The 21,865-nt window shown below is 37.7% G+C and overlaps 1 protein-coding gene across 1 annotated transcript in view; it reads right to left on the bottom strand.

Moving 5' to 3' along the window:
• Positions 1–21,865, bottom strand: part of Gabrb1 (gamma-aminobutyric acid type A receptor subunit beta1) — a 408,892-nt gene that overhangs the window by 256,406 nt on the left and 130,621 nt on the right. The window contains exon 4 of the mRNA XM_052735093.1: positions 6,286–6,506. Within this exon, the coding sequence (XP_052591053.1) occupies positions 6,286–6,506 (221 nt within the window). The remainder of the gene's footprint in view (positions 1–6,285; positions 6,507–21,865) is intronic.

The raw sequence follows: 21,865 nt of genomic DNA, 5'->3' as shown, positions 1-21,865 counted from the left end.
CAGTGGATGGATCAGCAGATTAATTCTCGTATCATAGTATAGAAATGACAGCTGGGCTTTGGATCTCTTGGTAGAAGCAGACTACACAACTGATGAGGAGTCCTTGCCCAACCACAGTACCACAGATAATGAATCTATATCCCATTGGGCTCAGATAGAAACACACAGGGATGGAAGGACAAAAACAACACAAAACTTGGTTCCAAGAAGATATTATTTATAAAGGCATTAAATAAGGAAACGAGAATCTATAAAGTTTTTGACAATTTATTAATTAAAAGCAATATGTTGTTTTTGACAATACATTAATCAAATGCAATTTGATTATCTTTGGCCTACTTTTAAAATGACCAAACAGGGGCTAGAGAGATTGCTAAGTGGTTAGAGTACTGGCTGTTTCAGCTTAATTCCAGTCTCTGGTGATCTAATATGATTTCCTGCCTTCCACAGACACCAGGTATGCATGTGATGCATAAACATATGTGCAGGCAAAATACCCTCACATTTAAATTATTTGTAAAGTAAACAATAAACAATGAGTTTGGAAAATTCACCTTGGATCGTCCTATTTTGGTATTTATAAAATCAGCTTCTTAATATGTGTAGCTCATAGGGCCAAGGGAACAGCTAAATATGGAAATGTAAGTGGAGTACCAAGTAAAGCACTGGGCTATAGCATAGTTTCAGATGTTTATACATGGTTATTGATAAATCTTATGATAGACTATCCATAAGTATTAATTTAAATGATGTGGTATATACAGCTTACTCTGGGCATACTCAAAAGATGTGTAGATTCCTAAATATAGCACACTGAGTCTTATTGTGAATGGATTACCCATTCATCTACGGAAGCTGTCACAGACTCTTAAACTAATCTGGCCTTGGGCTCACTTCCAGTAGAAGATAGAGGAAGAAGTACTGTAAAATAATAAAAGGACAGCACCAGCAGAGTTAAAAAGAGGAAGACAAAGGGAGGAGGGGACATTCTTGGGAGGTTAAATACTCCACTAAATGTCTTCATGTAATTAAATTATTCCATGCCTGCCATTTTTTAAGGAAAAAACCAACAATCTTTTAGCCCCCAAATGTATAGGCCTGGGAAAGAGCTAGTGTGTGCAACCATCTGGATGGTGTTTGCAGAAGAGACTGAATACATCTGGTCACTAATAGCAATAATCACTCTTTGCTTAAAAGCCATCATTTAGATAAAAAGAAACACTGCAGCTGATGACTATGAGTCAGGTAAGTGCATTCTGCACATATTAATGTTGCTTTTGCAAGCATTTACTGGGCAATCATTTAGTTTGAAAGAGGTTGGGGAAATACAGTTTATATTTTCAGCAATTATGCATTTTTTATTTTACATAAAAAGTCATCAGCTCCAAGACACCAAAAGTTAACGTGTCATAAAAGAGTTGCAAACCCAGGGGTCTTTGGTGAGATTAAATTGTGTTCTGTGTGAAATGAGAGTTTTCCTCTGGGCTATGGAGAATGTGATTATCTTCATGGAAGAAACTTAGATCGGATTTCAAAACAAAGAAGGAAAATGGGAAAGAGTTACCATGGAGGAGGAGCAATGAACTCAAGAAAGGGAAAAAAGTGGAAACAGACACACATAGTGAGACTGTATATAGAAGAGGAGATGCCATCCATTTATGCAAGGGGAGGAGACTGACACAGCGCTCCCCTTGTCAGGCAGAGAAGGAGGGGCCTTTCAATAAAACAGTAGGGTTGCAGTAATGTGCATATATGCTGCCCCATTAAATTATAATTTCCAGAAGACCTTTTTTTTTCAATATTCAGTGCATAATTTAACCTGAAATCTCTTAGAGGTATTTAGAAAAACAACTAGAGGTTCTTGGATTCCAGATAGAGAATTGAAACCAATTTTATATAGGCCTGGAAGCCACTGATTTTGTGGGGGAGGGGCTTCTAGCAGGAAGAATACCAATGACAACAATAAATAAGTAGAAAAACTGAGCAAGAAAATTGGTCAAGGAGTGATACATTGTGAAGCTGTTAATTTGGATGGAAGAAGTGGTTTGTAAGCATGAAAGATGGTTAAACAAGCACAGGTTAGAGGCAACAGGTTAGGTCTCAGGGATGAAGCTAACTTGCAGTTTGTGCTGATTTACCAGGATGCCAATGGTTTTACTATCACCTGGGACAAGAGGACGTCCTACTTTGGAAGAAAAACAAATGGCACAAAGTAAGTTGTGTGTCAGGTAGAAAGGCAGAGCATTCAGATACAAATACTCAATCACAAAATATTCCTTACTGTTGTTCAATTCAGTGAGTAGGTCAACCCTGGAAAAACTGCTACAGCACACATTAAAGACACAAGAGAAACCCTCAAGCCAGGGCTGGTCATCAAAGTCATTCAAAGAAGTCCAGTAGAGAGTGAGCGATGGCCTTAGTAACTATGAGGAGAGCTGCTTAAGCAAGTAGCCTGGGTAGAGCCTTGCTGATGCAGACTGGGGAGTGAGTAGTGAGAAAGGAGAGGAAACCAAGGTTGTGGGAAGATTAGAACTCAAAGGGAAAAACCAAGGTGAAGAAATCAATAAAGAGAAAGGTCTGAAGAAGTAGGAAAACAGGGTGCTGAGTCTGGAGATCATGCAATGATCGGATTTGATGCTATTGTTAAGACATTAGCCTAGAGAAGAGGGAAAACTTTCTCAGAATAAAATGCAAAGAAGGAAGAAAAGAAGGGGAATTTTAAGGACGTGATATGTGACATTGAGGGACTTGCTAAGAAAATGAATGATTTTTGCCAGCTTTTAGTGCATATGAGGTTCATGGTTGTAGATTAGAGTATCAACTCTAGTTTAAAAAGATGTAATAGTGGTGGCAGGGTTTCCCCTTAGAACAATGCATTTTGTCACAGCAGAGTCTTTCAAGAACAAAGGGCATATGGATTGGTGTGCTAGAGATCTGTTGTACAGGAACTTACTTACTCAGTATTATCCTATATTGGACACCATACTGTTAGAGCACTTACAGGGTTAGGTAATACATCTTGAGTGTAAAATCTGACTTAGGATAGTTTTTTTAAAAAAATGTTGTAATTTTATATAACTTAAAAGTAGCATCTCATATTGAATTTGAATACAGAAAAATCTATTTAATTTAAAAATATGTTTTATGATCATGGAAAAGCTGGCTAAAAAGGGGCTTTGGGTACATCAATCCAATATTGCTAAAATTACTTGTTAATATATGGGCCCATTCACAACGACTATTAACTGGACTTATGAAAATGGATAAAGCCATCAGTGTCATTTCCTCAATTACTCATGTACAAAATCAGTACTTTACAGTCCTAAAGATGCCAAAGCATATGTTATATGGTAAGGACTTTCTGCTTTGTGTGCTTAGGAATGATAAATGATAGCTATTCTTTTAAAAGGCTTTTATGAGAAACAGGCAGATCTTCATTTTTACAACTAGGAAATGTTATGTCTGAGGAATCAGGGGGAACAGAATTTAGTACATATGATGATAAATGAAATGTGATAGAAGCCCAAGGAGTGGAAATGACTGATTCAGGATAGGGACTGGTTAAGCGGACAGTCTCTTGGCTCTCCATCCAGATGCTACTTCCTCTGCACAGTGAGAAGCCCCCTTGACTCCTGGAAAACTATTCTCAGGGTCAGAATAGAGAATGGATACACATATGGAGCACTCAATTGAGTGTTTTCTTAATTGGGCAACTGCATCATTAGTAGCTCCAGGAATTAGAGAGCCAATCAGAAGGCAAGTTTCCAGTATCTGATGAAGCACAATAGAACATACTATGTACTCAATCTCAGATTAACTACTTTTTAAGATATTCTCAATAATGAGTTAGGGGATATTAAGCCATCACTACAAATGATAACACTTAGGCTCATCAAAATTGTATATTTTTTCAAGGTCAAACAATCAGAAAATTGTGACAGTCACGCTCAACCTCTATCCTCCAGCTTCAGATGTCATACAGTCTCTGTTATACTTCTGGTCTCTAGGATGATAATGGCATCTGATGAAAGAGAAAATCAAAGAGCAAAAAGCAGAAAAGAAGGAAGGGGATATATCAGAGCAGAGATGAGTCCCTTAAGGGGAAAGAGTGTTCCATAAAGAGACTGGCATTCCTGTAATGAATGCATAGTTTGTGTTTCTCTTTAGGTGATCATTATTGTCTGCTCATAAGCTAAAATCTATACAGGTTTGGTTTGTTTTTAAAGAGTAAAGAGTAGTGCCATATAACTTGGAAGGAAATATTTACTATTAAGTATATTTGAATGGGAATAGAATTGATAAACTAAGATTTGAGAGACAGGATACCTGAATTTTAGTCCTAGTTCTTCTATTGCTTCTTGGTGGTCTTAGATAAACCCTAGGCCTTTTGTGTCTCAATTTTCTCTTCTTTTTTATTTATTACTTGAAAATTTAATACATTTATGTAATGCATCTTCATCACATCCATCCCTAACATGCCTTCCAATTTCCTCTAAGACCCTCCCATCACATCTCCCTTCCAATTTCATGTCCTCCCTTAAAATTTTATATATATTTATATGGGTATGAAATCTACTGAGGTGTGGAGAACCCACCAGTGGCCATGCTTCTGAAGAAAAGTGACTTTCCTTCCTTCAGAATCATTAATGACCATAATTCTAAGCCAGGAGTAACATCTAGAGATTCTCTTTCCACTGCGTGTTGCATTTTTTAAAACTGGCTTGAATGTGTCAGCTGTGAATATATATGTGCAACAACTACATTATGTCCAAAGCACAGAATTTCAAATTGCAAAATGGTGTGTGTTCAACTTCATAATTCACCAGTGTTATTTTTCTTGATACAATTCCCATTGTTAGATGCTGACAATATTTTCTAAAATGCCTGAAGTTAAACTCTAAACTGGGACCTTGACCTTCATTGTTACCAAACATACAGCTACATTTTGTTCGCCCACAAAGCACTGGTGACAAAATCCATCGCTTTTTCTAAACCCTTTGCTTCTAAAAGGACTTACTAAGGTGATACCCAAATTTTAAACAAATCACAATTTAGCTACAGATTTGGCAAAAATAGAAGTAAATTTTGAAATGTACATCAATTTTTTAATTACTAAGCTTTCAGTTATGCAAAGAGTAATAATAGACATCTATAAAATGTTTATAAAATTTTTATGACTTCATAACTAAGAAAAATGAAATGAAAAAACCCACTATGGTGTAAAACATTGCTGACCTAAGTCAAAGGTATTATTATCTTTTTACTTGAGTCATAAACACAGCAACATACTGTGATACAGAAAGCAGCTGATATAAATGAGATAGTCCAAAGAAATAAGGATATATCCTATGCATGGGTTGGAAAGCTTTATAATTTTATAATTATAAAGTTGGAAAACTTTATAATTCTTCCCATACTAACCAATTGACTCAGCATTCTCCATAATAGACTCAGAGGCTTTATGTGGTAGATGGGACAAGTTGATTCTGAAAGTTAGCAACACACGAGGAACCTAAAATTTCAAACAACTTGAAATATAACTATAACATGAAAAGACATACACACTTTGCCATCATGAGTTGGCTAAGAACCACCTGAATTAGAAGAGAATGACCTTGTGTAGGGCTAAATAAAAAGAACAGTGGAACACAGCTGAGTGTGTAAAGGCCCCACTGTGAATTTGATCCATTAGCAGCACAATCCAATGAGCAAAATTCTTTTTCAACAAATGATACCCAAATGAACCAAAGTCTAGGTGAAAACAAAACCCCAACCTTTAGCTCTTGCAAAATATCCCTAAATAGTTCATAAGTCAATTGAATCATCAACCTAAATATGGAGGCTAAACTATAAAAAATGAAGGAAATGAACATATTATGATTTTTCTCAAAGCTGCCCCCAAATACCATTTTCTTCACAAACTGTTTATTTTCTTTCATAATTAAGTAACAACACACAACGCTCAAAATCCTTTTCAGTTCCATTTGATTGGCTCTGAGATAATCAAGTAATTGATGAAAAAGGACATAACTTTAAACTTATTGGCGACGACAAATTTTACTACTTTGTTTATTATTTGATGGTCAAGACAAAAACTTTTCACTTACACTTGCTGGGCAAAGTTGTCTACATTGAGCTCCAGTAGAGCCCAAGATTTTTCTGGCCAAAGATATGTTAACTCTGCATATGAGCCTATCTCCTCCCTGCTTCTCTCTCCCTTCCGCCCACTTGTAAAACTAAGAAACAAAACGGCGACATAATGCAAGGCAATAGGAAAACATTTACCGTAGTCCATAGAGGACAGTTCCATCAGGATGCAGCCTTATCATTCGATTTTTCACTGTGACCCCATGCACAAATGATTTCTTGTCATTGAGAAAGTAGGTGTCTGGTACCCAGAGTTGGTCAGCTACCCTGTTGTCGAGGGTCAGATTTAATGGGATTCCAGAATATGAAAGCCTCTTGTCTTTCCAAGACTGCTGGAAATACATGGTGAGTGTATAATCCTGTGAAAGAAAAAAAAAAGGAATTTTACAATCATTACTATTTCAGGCAATTGGTTGAGAATCCAAGCACACAGGGTCAGCAAGAAGGCTCAGAGGGTGAGCATGTTTGCAGCACAACCTGAAAGGCTGGGTTAATTCCCTGGAACTCATATAAAGACGGAAGACGAGAATTGACTCCACAAAGTTATCGTTTCACCTACACATGTGTGCCATAGCATACATGCTCCCTGACACAGCATCCTATACATAAACATCCTGTGTAGATCCCCCAACATATAATTATGCATACCTATTTCTGAAAAAAAAACTAAATCATAAGATAATACTGACCCCACATAACCAATTTCCACATCTTTAAACAATGTATTTAGGAACACTCTTACAATTTACTCAGAAACCATCTTGCGATAAGGCAGAGGCATTCTTCATTGTTCAAAGGCAAGAATGTCTACACTTCAATTCTGGCCATACACGGAACCTTTGAACAGCCAGAAACATTAGTTTTTCTTCATATGTTGATGAACATATACCCCACCACACACATGTAGTTTCCAGACTCGAATAAATCTCTCCAATAAGTAAGGTTTTAGAATGTGATCTCAGAGTGTAAAAAGGCATAATCTGGAAAATTAAGAGAATAGATTTCTCAACAAGAGAGTGTAAGTATGTGAAGTAATGTCTTTGGTAATTACTCAGTTTATCAACTTCATAATATGTAAAGTTTTAAAAACATTGTGTTGAGCTTGGGAAATCCTGTTGAGAGAGGGAGGGGTGATTGTAGGAGCCATAGGGGATCAAGGTCATCACAAGAAAACTCCCAGAATTAACTAACCTGGGATAATAGAGGCTCATAGCATCTGAACCAGCAACCAGGGAGTCTGCATGGGACTTACCTAGGCCCTCTGCATATATGTGACAATTGTGTAGCTTGGTTTACTTGTGGAACTCCTAATGGTGGGAGCAGGGGCTGTCCCTAATGCTTTGACTGGCTTTTGGGAACTTATTTCTCATGTAGGGTTGCTTTGCTCACCTAAATACAAGGGGAGATGCTTAGTCCTACCTCAACTTGATATGCCATGTTTGTTGATAACCATGGGAGGCCTGCCCCTTTCTGAACAGAAGCAGAGGAGTGAATTGAGGGGGTGGGGTTGAGGGGAGATGGAGAGAGGGACTGGGAGGAGAGGAGGGAGGGGAAACTGCAGTTGAGATGTAAAATAAATTTAATTTAAAAAATCATGTCATACAGGAAAAATATATATAATATTTGCCAACTAATATATCAACATTGAATGTATTAATTAAAATATATCTTGTAGCAAGTAAAAAGCAGGACATTGAAACAATAAATTATTGTAATTTAAATTATATTTAAAATAATATAAATGAGTAACCTTTGTGAAGGTGTGTTTGTGTGTGTCTATGTGTGAATGTGTGTGTATGTTCAAACATATATGTGTATGTATTTTTGTGGCCTTCCTCCTTCCTCCTTTGGAAGGTGTTTCGTTTCCCATGGAGAAATAACTATATGCATCTAGTGAGAGCTTTGCTGCACACAACTCATTCTGTTTTCAAAAAATATTGAACTAAAATTACATCATGGTTCTAAATTAGAGCAGTGACATTCCAAATTTGTAGTAAGAAATAATCCAAGGAAAAGCCTGTATGCTGAAATACTACATTGAGATAGAAGTGACTGACTGGAACAAGCCCCCCTTAAATCTGGTATTTCTCAGCCTTTCTCAGTTTAGTAGCCTGAACTGGGGCTTCATGTTATGATAAAAAGAAATATCAATAGGTCAGATTAATAACCCCAATAAAGCATTTTTGGAAATATTGCTCATAGTAACATGATGAACTGTATGGAAAGACATAAAGTGAAGCAAGACCTGTGTTTTCTTCTCTCTATGGAACATGGCATACAAGATGATAATTCTTTCTACTGGGCTGAGATCTCCTATCTATTGCCATTTTTTGTTCACACAGAACCCCAGTGAGGTTGGTTAGTTTTTCTTGAAAAGAAGTTGTGATTTATACGTTAGAGAAGTAATTTACTATAGATTTATTGTACACACGTAATTCTTACCCATGCACTTATGAAATGTTACTAGTCACATACAACTATTAAAAAACCCCACAGTCCCCATAACTGTGTATATGTTACTTTAGATGAAAAAATGCAGAAGGGGTTGGAGAGATAGCTCAGTGGATAGGAGCACTGATTGCTCTTCCAGAGGTCCTGAGTTCAATCCCCAGCAACCACATGGTGGCTCCCAACCATCTATAATGAGATCTGGTGTCCTCTTCTGGCCTGCAGACATACATGCAGGCAGAACACTGTATACATAATAAATAAATAAATCTTTTTAAAAAAGGAAAAAATGTAGAAGAATGTTGTACTTTGCTTTACTGCACATTTTTTTTTCTATTAAGTTTTCAGTAGTTCAAAGTGCAAGTACTCTAAAGAGTTTTGAACCAATAGCTGAGGAGTCCCCATGGAACTGGATCAGGCCCTCTGGATAAGTGAGACAGTTGATTAGCTTGAACTATTTAGGAGGCCCCCAGGCAGTGGGACCTAGACCTGTCCTTAGTGCATGAGCTGGCTTTTTGGAACCTAGGGCCTATGCTGGGACACTTTGCTCAGCCTAGGTGAAGGGAGGAGGGGACTGGACCTGCCTCAACTGAATCTACCAGGCTGAGCTGAATCCCCAGGGGAAACCTTGCCTTGGAGGAGGTGGGAATGGGGGGAGGATTGGGGGGAGGGCGGGGTGGTGGTGGGGGGAGGAGGGAGGACAGGGTAATCCCTGGCTGATATGTAAAATTAAATTAATTATAAAATTTAAAAAAAAACAGATAGAGGTATCAATTTTAAAAAAAAGAGTTTTGAAGTTTTTCAGGAAGAAATTCTTGCTTCTTAACCAAGAGCACTGAAGAAATTCTCCTTTCAGGTATGAGTCTGGCAATGGTACAAGCATTCACCTGGCTTTTGGAAGTATGCAAGCTACTCCTTAGGGCAAGTGTGATGTTGATAGAAACTGCAGGCCGAAGGGGACTCTCTGACACTGAGTAAATTAATGGGATTAGTGGGTGTGAGATTGCTAATGAAATTGGTCAAGCTAATTCAGGCATAAGAGAATTTGATTCATTGAAAGGGAGAGCATATCAAATCAGCAACACTCAATGGAGGTTCATGGAAGATATTATATTAAATAAAAGATTTTTTTTTCTTTCTGGGGAATAAAAGACACATTCAATTTTAGATCTGTGGTTTTAAAATCAGGAGAATTTTGCTTTTCGAAATAACTTTGGCCACATTTGAAGAAAGGTCTGGCTGTGACAACTGGGTGATTGTACCAGCATCTGTGAGAAGATGATAGACACCTTCTGAACATACTGTTATGCATGTCACAGCCCCCACCACAAAGAACTAGTTGCTTCATAATGTTCTAAGTTTAAAAACTCTGGTTCCTCCTCAAGATTGAGAAACCCTGCCTTCAATGAAATAATAGCTTTCCTCTTAGCATCACTAAATACTTCAAAGTCTTGCATCACTGTTACAGAAATATCTGCACTTGTAACATACTGTTCAATTTTTTTTTTTTTGCTAAAAAATACTGGTACAAGATGGTTAGTAATTTACTATTTTGTTATACTGACATATACATGTTACTAGAAGGTGTTCTAAGACTTCTCAGGGAATTAGAAAGTGAGAGTGGCTTATTACTTGCCTTTGTCAGCAGCACATGTTTCAGACAATGTTTGTAGAGATGATATATTGCTTGAACATCTAATAACATTGGAGCCAAAAGGATTTCATAAACAATTCTTCCTCTTCAAACTGTTCTAAAATAAAAGCTGTATTTTGAGAAAGAATCAAGGCTCTGGTTTATCTTATATTTTCATACACATTATAAGAGGTTCCAAGTACAGATCTCTGTTCTCTATCAAACTATGGTGGTATTTTACTTATACTGAAATGTGATTTTAATTGTATGTTAATAAATAAAGTTGCCCGGGGGTCAGAGCTATTAGAGCCATAGCAAGAGCGTGGCAGTGGTGGAGCATGCCTTTAATCCCAGCACTTGGTAGACAGAGCTAGGTAGATCTCTGTGTGTAAAAAGATACAGCCAGCATTGGAGACACACGCCTTTAATCTCAATCCCAACCATAGAAGACCTGGAAGTCTCTACAGAGGCAGTCATGTGTTTGGGTTTACAACCAATGAGAAGGCAGAACAGAAAGGCTATAAAGACAAACACACAGGAAGTAGCTCCCTTTTCGGAGAGCTCTCGGCTGAAGAGGATCACTGAAGCAGGAAGGGTGAGGCTCCTAGCTCTGACCTCTTGGCTTTCTTCTCTGAATCGGCTCTGTGTTTCTTATTTAATAAGACGGTTGGTTACATCTACAATCAAACATTCATGTCAATTGAACTCTGAGATCTGTTCTTTCCAAATCTAGGTTTACTTTTTCTGACAGGTTGGTTATGGTGAAGCTGTACATGATTGCCTCCCTCTTCTGCTGTTCCTAGTACGATGGAGACAATCCTACCTACAGTTCCAGCTGATGGAGAATATCCTACCTATAGTCCTGCTGATGGAGAGTTCCTACCTACAGTCCTGCTGATGGAGATTCTCCTACCCACAATCCTGCTGATGGAGAGTTTCCTACCTACAGTCCTGCTGATGGAGAGTTCCTACCGACAGTCCTGCTGATGGAGAGTCTCCTACCCACAATCCTGCTGATGGAGTGTATGCCATGTACAGTTCCAGCTGTTGAAGCATGACAAAGTCTACATCACTTGGCTCTACTATTTTCCAGCTTCAAGAATGGAGATTAGATAGCTATATAAGAACATGTTTGACATGTGTACAATAAGTGTATATCTGATTCAAAAATAAGAGATGAACACATTGTAACCCTCTTTAAGGAATTTATTACTGAGCAAATATCTAACACCCAAGCTCAGTGAAACTGAGTTCAAAGGTCATGGCAAATATTATGACTGTATTGCTGTATAAATCCAAGCTATAAAAAAGGGAAGCAAAGAAAGTTGAGAGGCAGAGTTCATTATTAGTTAGATAATCAATGAGTCAGTGAACGATGGTTTTCTACATCTTTCTAGTTTCAGAGTTTAGACACCATCAGTTTATCTTCTGCATATGATCTCATTGTATCATGTTTAATCTTACTCTTCTCGGGCAACAGTGACTTTTTTTTAAATTTTTCCAAATAGAAAAAGGAATAGTGATGCTGACCAGATCAGAATTTTATAAATATTGGAGATATATATATATATATATATATATATATATATATATATATATATATATATGTAGTAGGCAAATGAAACATCAAATTATCCCACATTCCTACTAATTGACTTACAAAGTGAAGTACTATGAGAACCACAGATGTTAAATGACTTTCAAAGGCCACATGTTTGGGATTAGTTAATTGACTTTTTAACCAGAGGAACAAGGAGAGAGGAGGTACACATACTTCCTGCCAAAACAATTCCCTTTGAAAACAAAAAAGAAAACTACCTAGGAAAGTCATTTGGAGATCAAGTGGTAACAATCAGCACACTTTATACTTATAGGAAGAAAAGATAAATCCATCACTTGTGTCCTATAAAAGTGAATTCGATAATAAATAGTCTGATAAACCAATTTAAACTATAGTTTAAAGACTTGATTCTAATGGAACCTCCCACTTAAGTGGTTAGCTTACATATCAGTAGGAAAGTACACAATACACAAAATGTTCACCTTGTGTCTTCCAGGTTTGCTGTTGATTTCTAATCCTTCCTTCCACAAATTGAGTTCTATTTTAACTATTAATATATACTTGTATTTATTCCTTAGCTGTATTTTGTTAAGACACCTTTAAAATATATGCATTCCCCATCACCATTCCTTACAAAGTGCATGTTCTTGTTTATTTAAACTTACCAATGGTAGCCTAGTGTGTGTTTCACAAAACAAAATATTTTTTTACCCTGTGGAATAAAGGACACTTTCTATTTTAGGTCTGTAGTTTTAAAGTCACAGAAATTTCACTCTTCAGAATACCTTTAGCAACATCTGAAGAGAATGCTGGTTGTGACGGCTTGGTGGTGATAAATAATAATAGCCCCATTTGGTTTCTCTATCTGGGAAGTCGGACATTTTGCCAGTCTTATGTTGTGCCCTGAAGATGTTTGGAATTAGCCAACTTGGTGACTTAAAGAAAAGCATTTGCATTAATGTAGGTAGTCCTACATCAAATGAGAATCAGGTAAGGGAGTCATATTGGACACATGGCAGTACATGTAACACATGTTACAGTGACATGAAGTACATGAGACTCTACTTGGAACTCTAAGGTCTCTGAGGTGATGCTACTGCAGGGGCTTAGCATTTTAACTTAATATATAATGTAAAAAACACAAATGTTTATTTTCATTAAAACTATAAAATCTTCAATAACCATTAGATCAAATTCCTAAAAAAGGATGATAAAATATATGTCCCACACAGTCACAGTCTATGCATGCCTTACATTCTAAAGTCTAAGTAATCAAGTATACAAATAATTAAGGTCATTCTATGGTAAGACATATCAAAATATTAGATTTAAAGCAAAGGAACTTCTATGTCAAATTTTCTTAGTTTAAGTAGAATGATTAATTCCTTCCATTAACAGCTTGTGGCTGTTCACTATAATCAAAGAGTTATGCCAGATGCTGAGGAGAGTGAAGTTGAGTTTATATATATATGGAAGACATAGAGCAGTTGGGGAGACTTAGCCTTGTTTATTTCCAAGTTTCTCAATCTTCTAAAAGTAAGCAGCTCATGGCCTGAATTTTCCTCCACTTCAAGCACTCAGAAAACTCAGGGAACATTATTCCACCTTTCTTAACTTACATCCCTGTGTTCAGGAAACCATACTGTTGAGTAGAAAAATATTAGTTTAATGACCTCTTATATGAATCTCAAGAACAAATAACTCAGTTAATTTAACAGGGCACTGAAGGTAAAGAGGAGGAAGGAAATGGAAACTTATGGGCTCCTTAGGGCAATATCTTTTATGATGTTATCAAGGATATTGGAAGGATAAGAAGGGAGTGTCATGATAGACACCAGTTTTGTGATCCATGTGAGTAGATAGATTGCAATAATGAAGACCACATGAGAATAGGAAGAAGCAAAGTGCTAGAGAGGCCCACAGAAATCCACAAAGATACCCCCACAATAGACTGCTGGCAATGGTTGAGAGACAGCCTGAACTGACCTATTCTGGTGATAGGATGGCCAAACACCCTGATTGTCGTGCTAGAAACCCCATCCAATGCAGAGATCCACAGCCAGGCCCCAGGTGGAGCTCCAGGAGTCCAATTGGTGAGAAAGAGGAGGGTTTGTATGAGAGAGAACTGTTGAGACCAAGGTTGGATAAAGCACAGGGACAAATAGCCAAACGAATGGAAACACATGAACTATGAACCAATAGCTGAGGAGCCCCCACTGGATCAGGCCCTCTGGATAAGTGAGACAATTGATTAGCTTGATATGTTTGGGAGGCATCCAGGCAGTGGGACTGGGTCCTGTACTCAGTGCATGAATTGGCTGTTTGAAACCTGGGGCTTATACAGGAACACTTGGCTCAGCCTGGGAGGAGGGGACTGGACCTGCCTGGACTGAATCTACCAGGTTGAACTCAATCCTCAGGGGAGTCTTTGCCCTGGAGGAGATGGGAATGGGGGGTGGGCTGGGGGCAAAGCGGGGGGGGGGGGCAGGAGTGGGGAGAACAAGGGAATCCTTGGCTGATATGTAAAATTAAATTAAATTACAAAATAAAAAAAGGAGAGTTGAAGATGAGGCGCTAACAAAGACCTTTTCCTGTATATGAGTTGTTTTGTGGGTGTGAGTAGCACATACATGTAGAGGGGCCAAGTAAGTAGTTATGAGTCAGAGCTTGGACGAACAGACCCAGAAAGGAACAGAGCTATGTGAGCCATGAGTGACAGGTGAGGTGGAAATAGATTGCTTACCACAAAGGTCGTGTAAGTATAGAAGAGGATAAAACCCTGGGATATTTGATTCCAGAGTTAGTCACCCACTTCCTGGAGCACTTCTAACACTCTTCATTTCCTTGGGCTTTAGCATTTCCCGAATAGTTTTCTGATAATTTCTCTGTCTCACTTGATTCAGAGCTACCCTAAGTGGATTGTTTATAGTTCTGTGTTACAGTGGATATAGATAACCAAACATGTTAGTTAAGATGTGAATTAAGCGGCATAGTGTTTGAGTCATTTTATATCAATGCTACCTGTACTGATGTTAATTAATCTTATTGTGTCACAATTCTGAAACATTTGGTCACCCTTAAATAACATTCCTGCAGACAGCTTCAAAACCAAAATAATTAGTAATCCAGAATTTCTGTTCATTACCAATTTAAATGGATCTATAATTCTAGCAAAAATAGCAAACTGATACTTTTTCAGAGATAATAAAAGAATGTGTAACTTCTTTAGACATTAATAGTGATTTTACACAAAATATTAATAGATATAACTTAGATGATGTCAAATGAAATTTCATTCATAAATCCAGAAATAGCAGAGCATACTGGAAATATAGACTTTTTTTAAAACTAATACTTATAAATGGAGCTGTACTTAGTAAAATTTGGGATTCATTTACAAATTAGTGAACAATCAGATTAATTAAACATTAAGCTAAAAAATTATTCATCACTAGAGAGATTCCTTTAAAGACACATACTTGCTCATGGCACAGTAGTTTGGGTTCTTTGGTTTCAGAGGATCACAGGAAATTAGTGTTCCATTTCTCCAATATTTAAATAAGAGAAGAAGTGAAATAAGACGCATGGAGACCCAGTGAAACATTCAGAATACGGTGGTCTGGGCTAACCACCATGGAGCTAGACTAGAAAAGATCTTACTAAGTGAGGTAACACAAACCCAGAAAGACAAATATCACATGTTGTCTTTCACCTGAGGGTCCTAGGTCCAAATTGTCAGATGTGAGTATGTGCCCTGAAGGAACCACAGAAACCAGGAAAGTGAAGAGAGGAACTATTGCCAGAGTGGGAGAGTAGGGGAGCAACAGGGAGCAGAATACCTCCCTACAGGTGATCTGATGGGAGAAAGGGGGGAAATGGAGGGCTCAAATTCAGGAGGAGGGAGAGAGATAAATACAGAAGGAGAGAAGGTAAAATAGCAGTATGGGTCCGTAAGGCATTTGAATCACACTATTATTTATCTACCAAAATAAGTATAGTACATGTAAGTCAAATGTGGACACACACACACACACACACACACACACACACACACACACACACACACTCTAAATGAAAATTTCTCATCTGGGTTGACAATGCTCCATCCAAGAACCAAAGGCCAGCTAACAAAACTCCCAACATCAGACATGACAAGCCCTTTTTTGAGTTGTTGGTCAGGGTTGTCAAAGAGACTCCCAAAGCCTTACTGGCCATGGTTATTGCCCTTAGTTGCCCCAGAGGTAGAAGGTAAGTTCCTATTGCTAAGGACACCATGCACTTGAGTAACAGAGCCCAGAGACTACTGATCTAGACCTGACCTGAATGACTCCCTGAGGACTAGATTTCGTGGTACTAGAAAGTGCCATGCAAGCCTTAACAAGATAGAAGCACCCAAGAGTTATAACCATCTAAGATCCTATTAATCACAACAATGACCAGAACAGCATGGCACATAATCCAGTGGGTGCAGTAGTGGTATGCACACCTTGCCAGTAACCAAGAGCTCTCTAATTGGACTTAAGGCTGCTTAACAAGAGGGAAATCATGGCTGGTACTGGAAACCTAGTCAACTACTTGGAGCTAGTGAAACATAAACCTTGGAAGAGAACCTACAACCACCGCTTTGCTAAGCCGGGCATTATCCATAAGTACATTATAAACATCTGTCCTTATGCTCACATATAAATGTAATTATTACTCTTCATCAATGAAACGTTTCTTTTTTAACAGATAGAGGTAATTACAGATCTCATTAGGAAAGAGAAATACAATAGATATGGATGGATGGAGTGAAACATTTACCCAAATTGCTCTACTATTAATAAAAACTTGAGAATCAGATATTGGGTTATGAACCAGATAGATCAAGAAAGCAGCAGAAAAGCAACTAGGTGACCCTCTCTCTCTACCATCCCAGATCATAAAAAGCCAGGAAACTCTCCAAGTGCTTCCCTATCTCTTCCTGTGTCTCTCTATCTGGGTCTTCCAAATCTCCGTGGCTAATTCCAGTCAGCTAGTCATGGACTCCACCCCTTGATTCAAGGTTTAACTTTATTAACAGTCTCAGAATGCACAGTGCAATCAAATATCCTACAACAATGGAGTGGGGCTGGAATGGGAGGGCCAAGGTGGGAGGGGATAGGGAACTGTGGGAGGAACACAGGGAGAGACAGTTGTAAGGGGCATTTGAGAGGTTTAAAAACCTAACATGATAGAAATTGCCTAAAATATATACATATATGAAGGTGACCTAAATAAAGTCACCAAATAGGGGGGACAGAGTCCAAACTAGCCATCTCTTGTCACCAAATGAAGCTTCCGGTACCAGGATTGGGTTATATCTAATTGAGTTATTTGCTAAAAGGGCATGATGGAATCCCCAAACAACCCGGGCTGTTGTCAAGACTATAAGTTGCTCTACAGAAAACCTAGTCACAGCAGTAAAGGTTAGCACCCAAACTGTCACTTATACTTGTTGGGAGAGGGAAAATCAGTTTTCTCCAATAGAGTGACACTGGATATATGAACCACTCCAGGAAAGGCCTCATGTTTAGGAGTAGTTGACCAATATATGATTTGGATTCCATAGTATTTGTGTGTGTGTGTGTGTGTGTGTGTGTGTGTGTGTGTGTGTGTGTGTACTTTTATTTGGTTACAGTTGATTATTTTTTTACTTTTTGTTTGTTTTAGAGCAGGTTTTCTGTTGCGCTGATTTTTTGTTTGTTTTTTGAGAAAACTTAAACTTGAGCGAGTAGGGAGGAGGAAAGGATCTAGGAGGACTTGGGGGGGAGGGAAGAATGTGAAAAAATATATTTAAAGTTAAAAATTGTTTTCAATAATAAAGCATATAGTAATAAAAGCTATCATATCTTACATCAGTTAATTTTTTTAAATAAAGATTATAAATTTTAGTGCACAACTGTCAATGTCGTCTATTTATCATAGTTTTCGGGATTTTGCCTGAGGACTTTTCTAGTCAATTTTCAGTAATCTGTGGAATACTGGAATGGTTTCAGAAAAGAAGGTGGTACATTTCCACTGTTCCCCAAAATTCACCTTTTCCTTACTTTTCTCTTATGTATACATACACACATACCCACATTACATAATATATATATATATATATATATATATATATATATATATATATATATATATATAATACACACACATGTGTGTATTCTCCTATACAATTAAAATGTGCTTTGGAAATGTAGAAAGTAAAAATATTTGAAGAATAATGACAAACAATAGAAAGATTAAAACTTGCAAGACTTTAATGTGTTTTCTCTCCGTTACCCCTCTATTCACATGTCTTTGACATAAATTGAACCATACTTTATGTATTGTTTATTTTAATATTGGATAATACGGATTTTGTTTGAATTTTGTCCCCTGTTTCTGGGACTTGGCGTCTTAATCCCTGTAATGTTAAAATGTATAATATTGTCCCTATGATTGTACATGCTGCAACTGCTCAGGTGCATGTGACCTTTTGATATTGTGACATAACATTGTCATCTAAAAAGGTGATAGGCTGCACTTGTATAACTATGCAGGGATGTATGCAACCTGTTTGCTAAAGGTTGGGCATGCCTGATTACTACTGCTGTTGAAACATTTCAAAGTGAACTTCCACATAGCTTTGTTAAGTAAATTTCCCTTAAGCTATGTGGTGATATTGTGTTCCCCAAAATATTATATACCCTAATAAACTTATCTGGGGTCAGAGAACAGAACAGCCATAATATTAAACATAGAGGTTAGGCAGTGGTAGCACATGTCTTTAATCCTAGCATTCCAGAGGCAGAGATCCTCCTGGATCTCTATGAGTTCAAGGCCACACTGGAAACAGCCAGGTGTGGTAACAAGAGCCTTTAATCCCAGGAAGTGATGGCAGAAAGCAGAAAGGTATATAAGGTGTGATAAACCAGGAACCAGAGCCTGGTTAAGCTTTTAGGCTTTTAGCAGCACAGTTCAGCTGAGATCCATTCTAGATGAGGATATAGAGGCTTCCAGTCTGAGGAAACAGGATCAGCTGAGGAATTGGCAAGGTGAGGTGGTTGTGACTTGTTCTGCTTCTCTGATCTTCCAGTATTCACCCCAATACCTGAATTCAGGTTTGATTTTATTAATAAGACCTGTTAAGATTCATGCTATAAAGCTGGAATATTGCTCATTAAAGAATGGTAAAGTATTTAAGGGTTCAGGAATGGAGAGTAGGATGTATCTGTGTGATCTCAGGGATGAGACGATTTGGGCTTGAGTTTAAAGTGTAGTAAGTGAAAAATGGTTCATTTCTCAAGCCTACATAGGGAAACTCCAAAATTATCTATGTGGCGAAACTCTTATGAGCTGTTTTGCTTGGCAGCATGCTTCACATTTTCCACATAGATGAGCGGATGGGGAGATTATCTTGGATCCACATGGAAGGCAACCTTCTTGAATAAGATGCCCCCAAGTCCTGTCATATGTGTCTTTTCCTTCACATGGTTTGAATTTGTCTACTTTAATTGTGATAAAATAATAATTTCAGATAAAAAAGTGCTATTTAGAAATAATCACCAATAACATTTGGTTGTTTTCCTTTTATAATAAAGAACATTGTATGCTTATTATTATTATTATTATTATTATTATTATTATTATTATTACTGCATAAGCCTTAGTTTATTTCTCTGTTGCTGACATAAAATGCCCTGGCACAAACAACTTAGGAAGGATAGTTTATTTGGGTTCACAGTTCAAAGTCATAGTCTGCCCTTCTGTAGCTAGAGAGTTTTCTCTCTGGGTCCCGCCAAGCAGTCCGACAGCCCACTTATAAAATAAACACACAGACGCTTATGTTATTTAAACTGTTTGGTCTAATGGCTCAGGCTTCTTGTTAACTGTTTTTATATCTTAAATTAACCCATTTCTATTAATCTATACTTTGCCACGTGGCTCGTGACTTACAGGTACCTTACATCTTACTTGTCATGGTGGCGGCTGGCAGTGTCTCTCTGACTCAGCCTTCGACTTCCCAGAATTCTCTTCTCTGCTTGTCTCACCTATACTTCCTGCCTGCCTACTGGCCAATCAGCATTTTATTTATACAAAACAATATCCATAGCACCCTTCAGTCACAGCAGCAGAAACTTGGGGCCTCTGGTCACACTGCATCCACAACCAGTTCACTTTCTCCATTTTATATAGTCCAGGATTCCCACCAGTGAATGGTCCCAACCAGAGTTAAAAAGGGTCCTCTGGTATCAACTAACATAATCAAAAAAATCTGCCACAGATGTGCCCCCAGAAGATCACCTTCTGGGTGTGTCTAGATCCCTTCATGTTATCGAAACTAACCATCAAACCGTGAATTGTAACTTCCCTCCACGGCTTTTAACTTTCTTGTTTGTGAATCGCTTGTCTGATTCCCCTCCTTTCTAGCTTCTTTCATAACTATATTAATAACTTTGTGAGTAGCTTCTCGTGTTTTCTCATGAGTTGCAAAACTGCCTATCGAGGTCAACGGATAAGTAGATAGAACTTTTGTTGTTATTTTTTCAAAGGAGCAGTATCTTATGTGTACTTATGTGAATACTTCTTTTTCAAATTTAACAGAATGAAAATTCCTCCACATCAGGAGGTAGAAATCTACTCAATTTTACTTAATGTCTATATACATGATTATTTATGGTTATTCAAGTTATTTTAGATTTTTTATGACTAAAATCATGCTCCCATAAATTTCTCTGTATCTCTTCCTTTCTTCCACCATTCTGCCCCTTCGTATCCTCTCTGTGGCTTTGGCTCTCCCTCTCCATCTACATGGTGAATTTTTATGTTCCTCTACTTCATTCACATCAGTTAGTTTGGCTTTCATGGTGCCTTGTGTGCTCTCAAGATGCAATACAAAGAAGTACCAAAGAGTGTGTTTGTGCATTTTAAGTTCTGGTGTTTTGTTACATTGCAAAAACAAAAACAAAACCATGCCTCAGAGCTAATGTGATTATTTACTACAACAAATAAAAATAAAACCATAGACCACATCTTTGAAATAGTAATTTTGTAAATATTGAGTTTAATCAAAATATAGAGAAATAAGTTCTTAAAGTCAGGTTATAGGATCAAACAGCTACATAAATATACATATAAGCCATCTCCAATGGCTCACACTCATGACCATCTGTTCACATTTTTGTTGGTTTGTGATTTGTCTGGCTATAAGTGTCTTGGCAGACATTGCTGTGGAGAAGGACCTAGGCAACTTTCACCATGTAACAAAACGAAAGAAAATTCTACAATTCTGATAAACTTATTTTTTTCTGATGAAGACTCACAGTCATCATCTAATAATACCAAACAATCCTAGTTTGCTTTCCATTGGTTTGATACAACACCACGACAAAAGGCAGCCTGGGAAGAAGCAATGTTTTTTCCAGCCTAGAGCTTGTAGTCCATCATTAAGAGAAACTGGGTCAGGAAACTGCAGACAGGAACTGAAGTCAGGCCACGGAGGAATGATGCTTCCAGCTTATTTTTGTATATTGCTCAGTTTGCTTATGTAACCTGACTGCCAACACAGTGATGATGCCAACTGTGGCCTGTGCCCTCCCACATCAGTCTTTAATTGAGAAAATGAAGGCTGGAGAGATGGCTCAGATGGTTAAGAGCCCTGGTTGCTCTTCCAGAGGTCCTGAGTTCAATTCCCCGCAACCACATATATCACAACCATCTATAATGAGGTCTGGTGTCCTCTTCTGGCATACATGCAGGCCTAACACTGTATACATAATAAATAAATAAACAAATAAATTAATTTTTTTAAAAAAAAAAAGAAAAAGAAAATGACCACAGACCACTCTACAGGACAAAACAAAACAAACGAAGTAACAAAATCCAAAACTAACCATCACAGAAAAATACACACCTAAGTGCAGTAAAGACACAGGGTGGTCCCAAACAGGAATAAAAACTCCATGCTACCACCACGCTGAAACAAACTGAGCTATCATTTAAGCTCTTGGCTCAAACAGGCATTCAATATGATAATGAGACATGGCATCAGAAATTAGGAGACTTGGAATCTAATT

This window comes from Peromyscus californicus, unplaced genomic scaffold (genome assembly GCF_007827085.1).
Source record: "Peromyscus californicus insignis strain IS unplaced genomic scaffold, ASM782708v3 Scaffold_13__1_contigs__length_99412109, whole genome shotgun sequence".
Lineage (NCBI taxonomy): Eukaryota > Metazoa > Chordata > Mammalia > Rodentia > Cricetidae > Peromyscus > Peromyscus californicus.
Note: the sequence above shows the minus strand (reverse complement) of the source record. Positions and strands in the feature narration are given on the sequence as shown.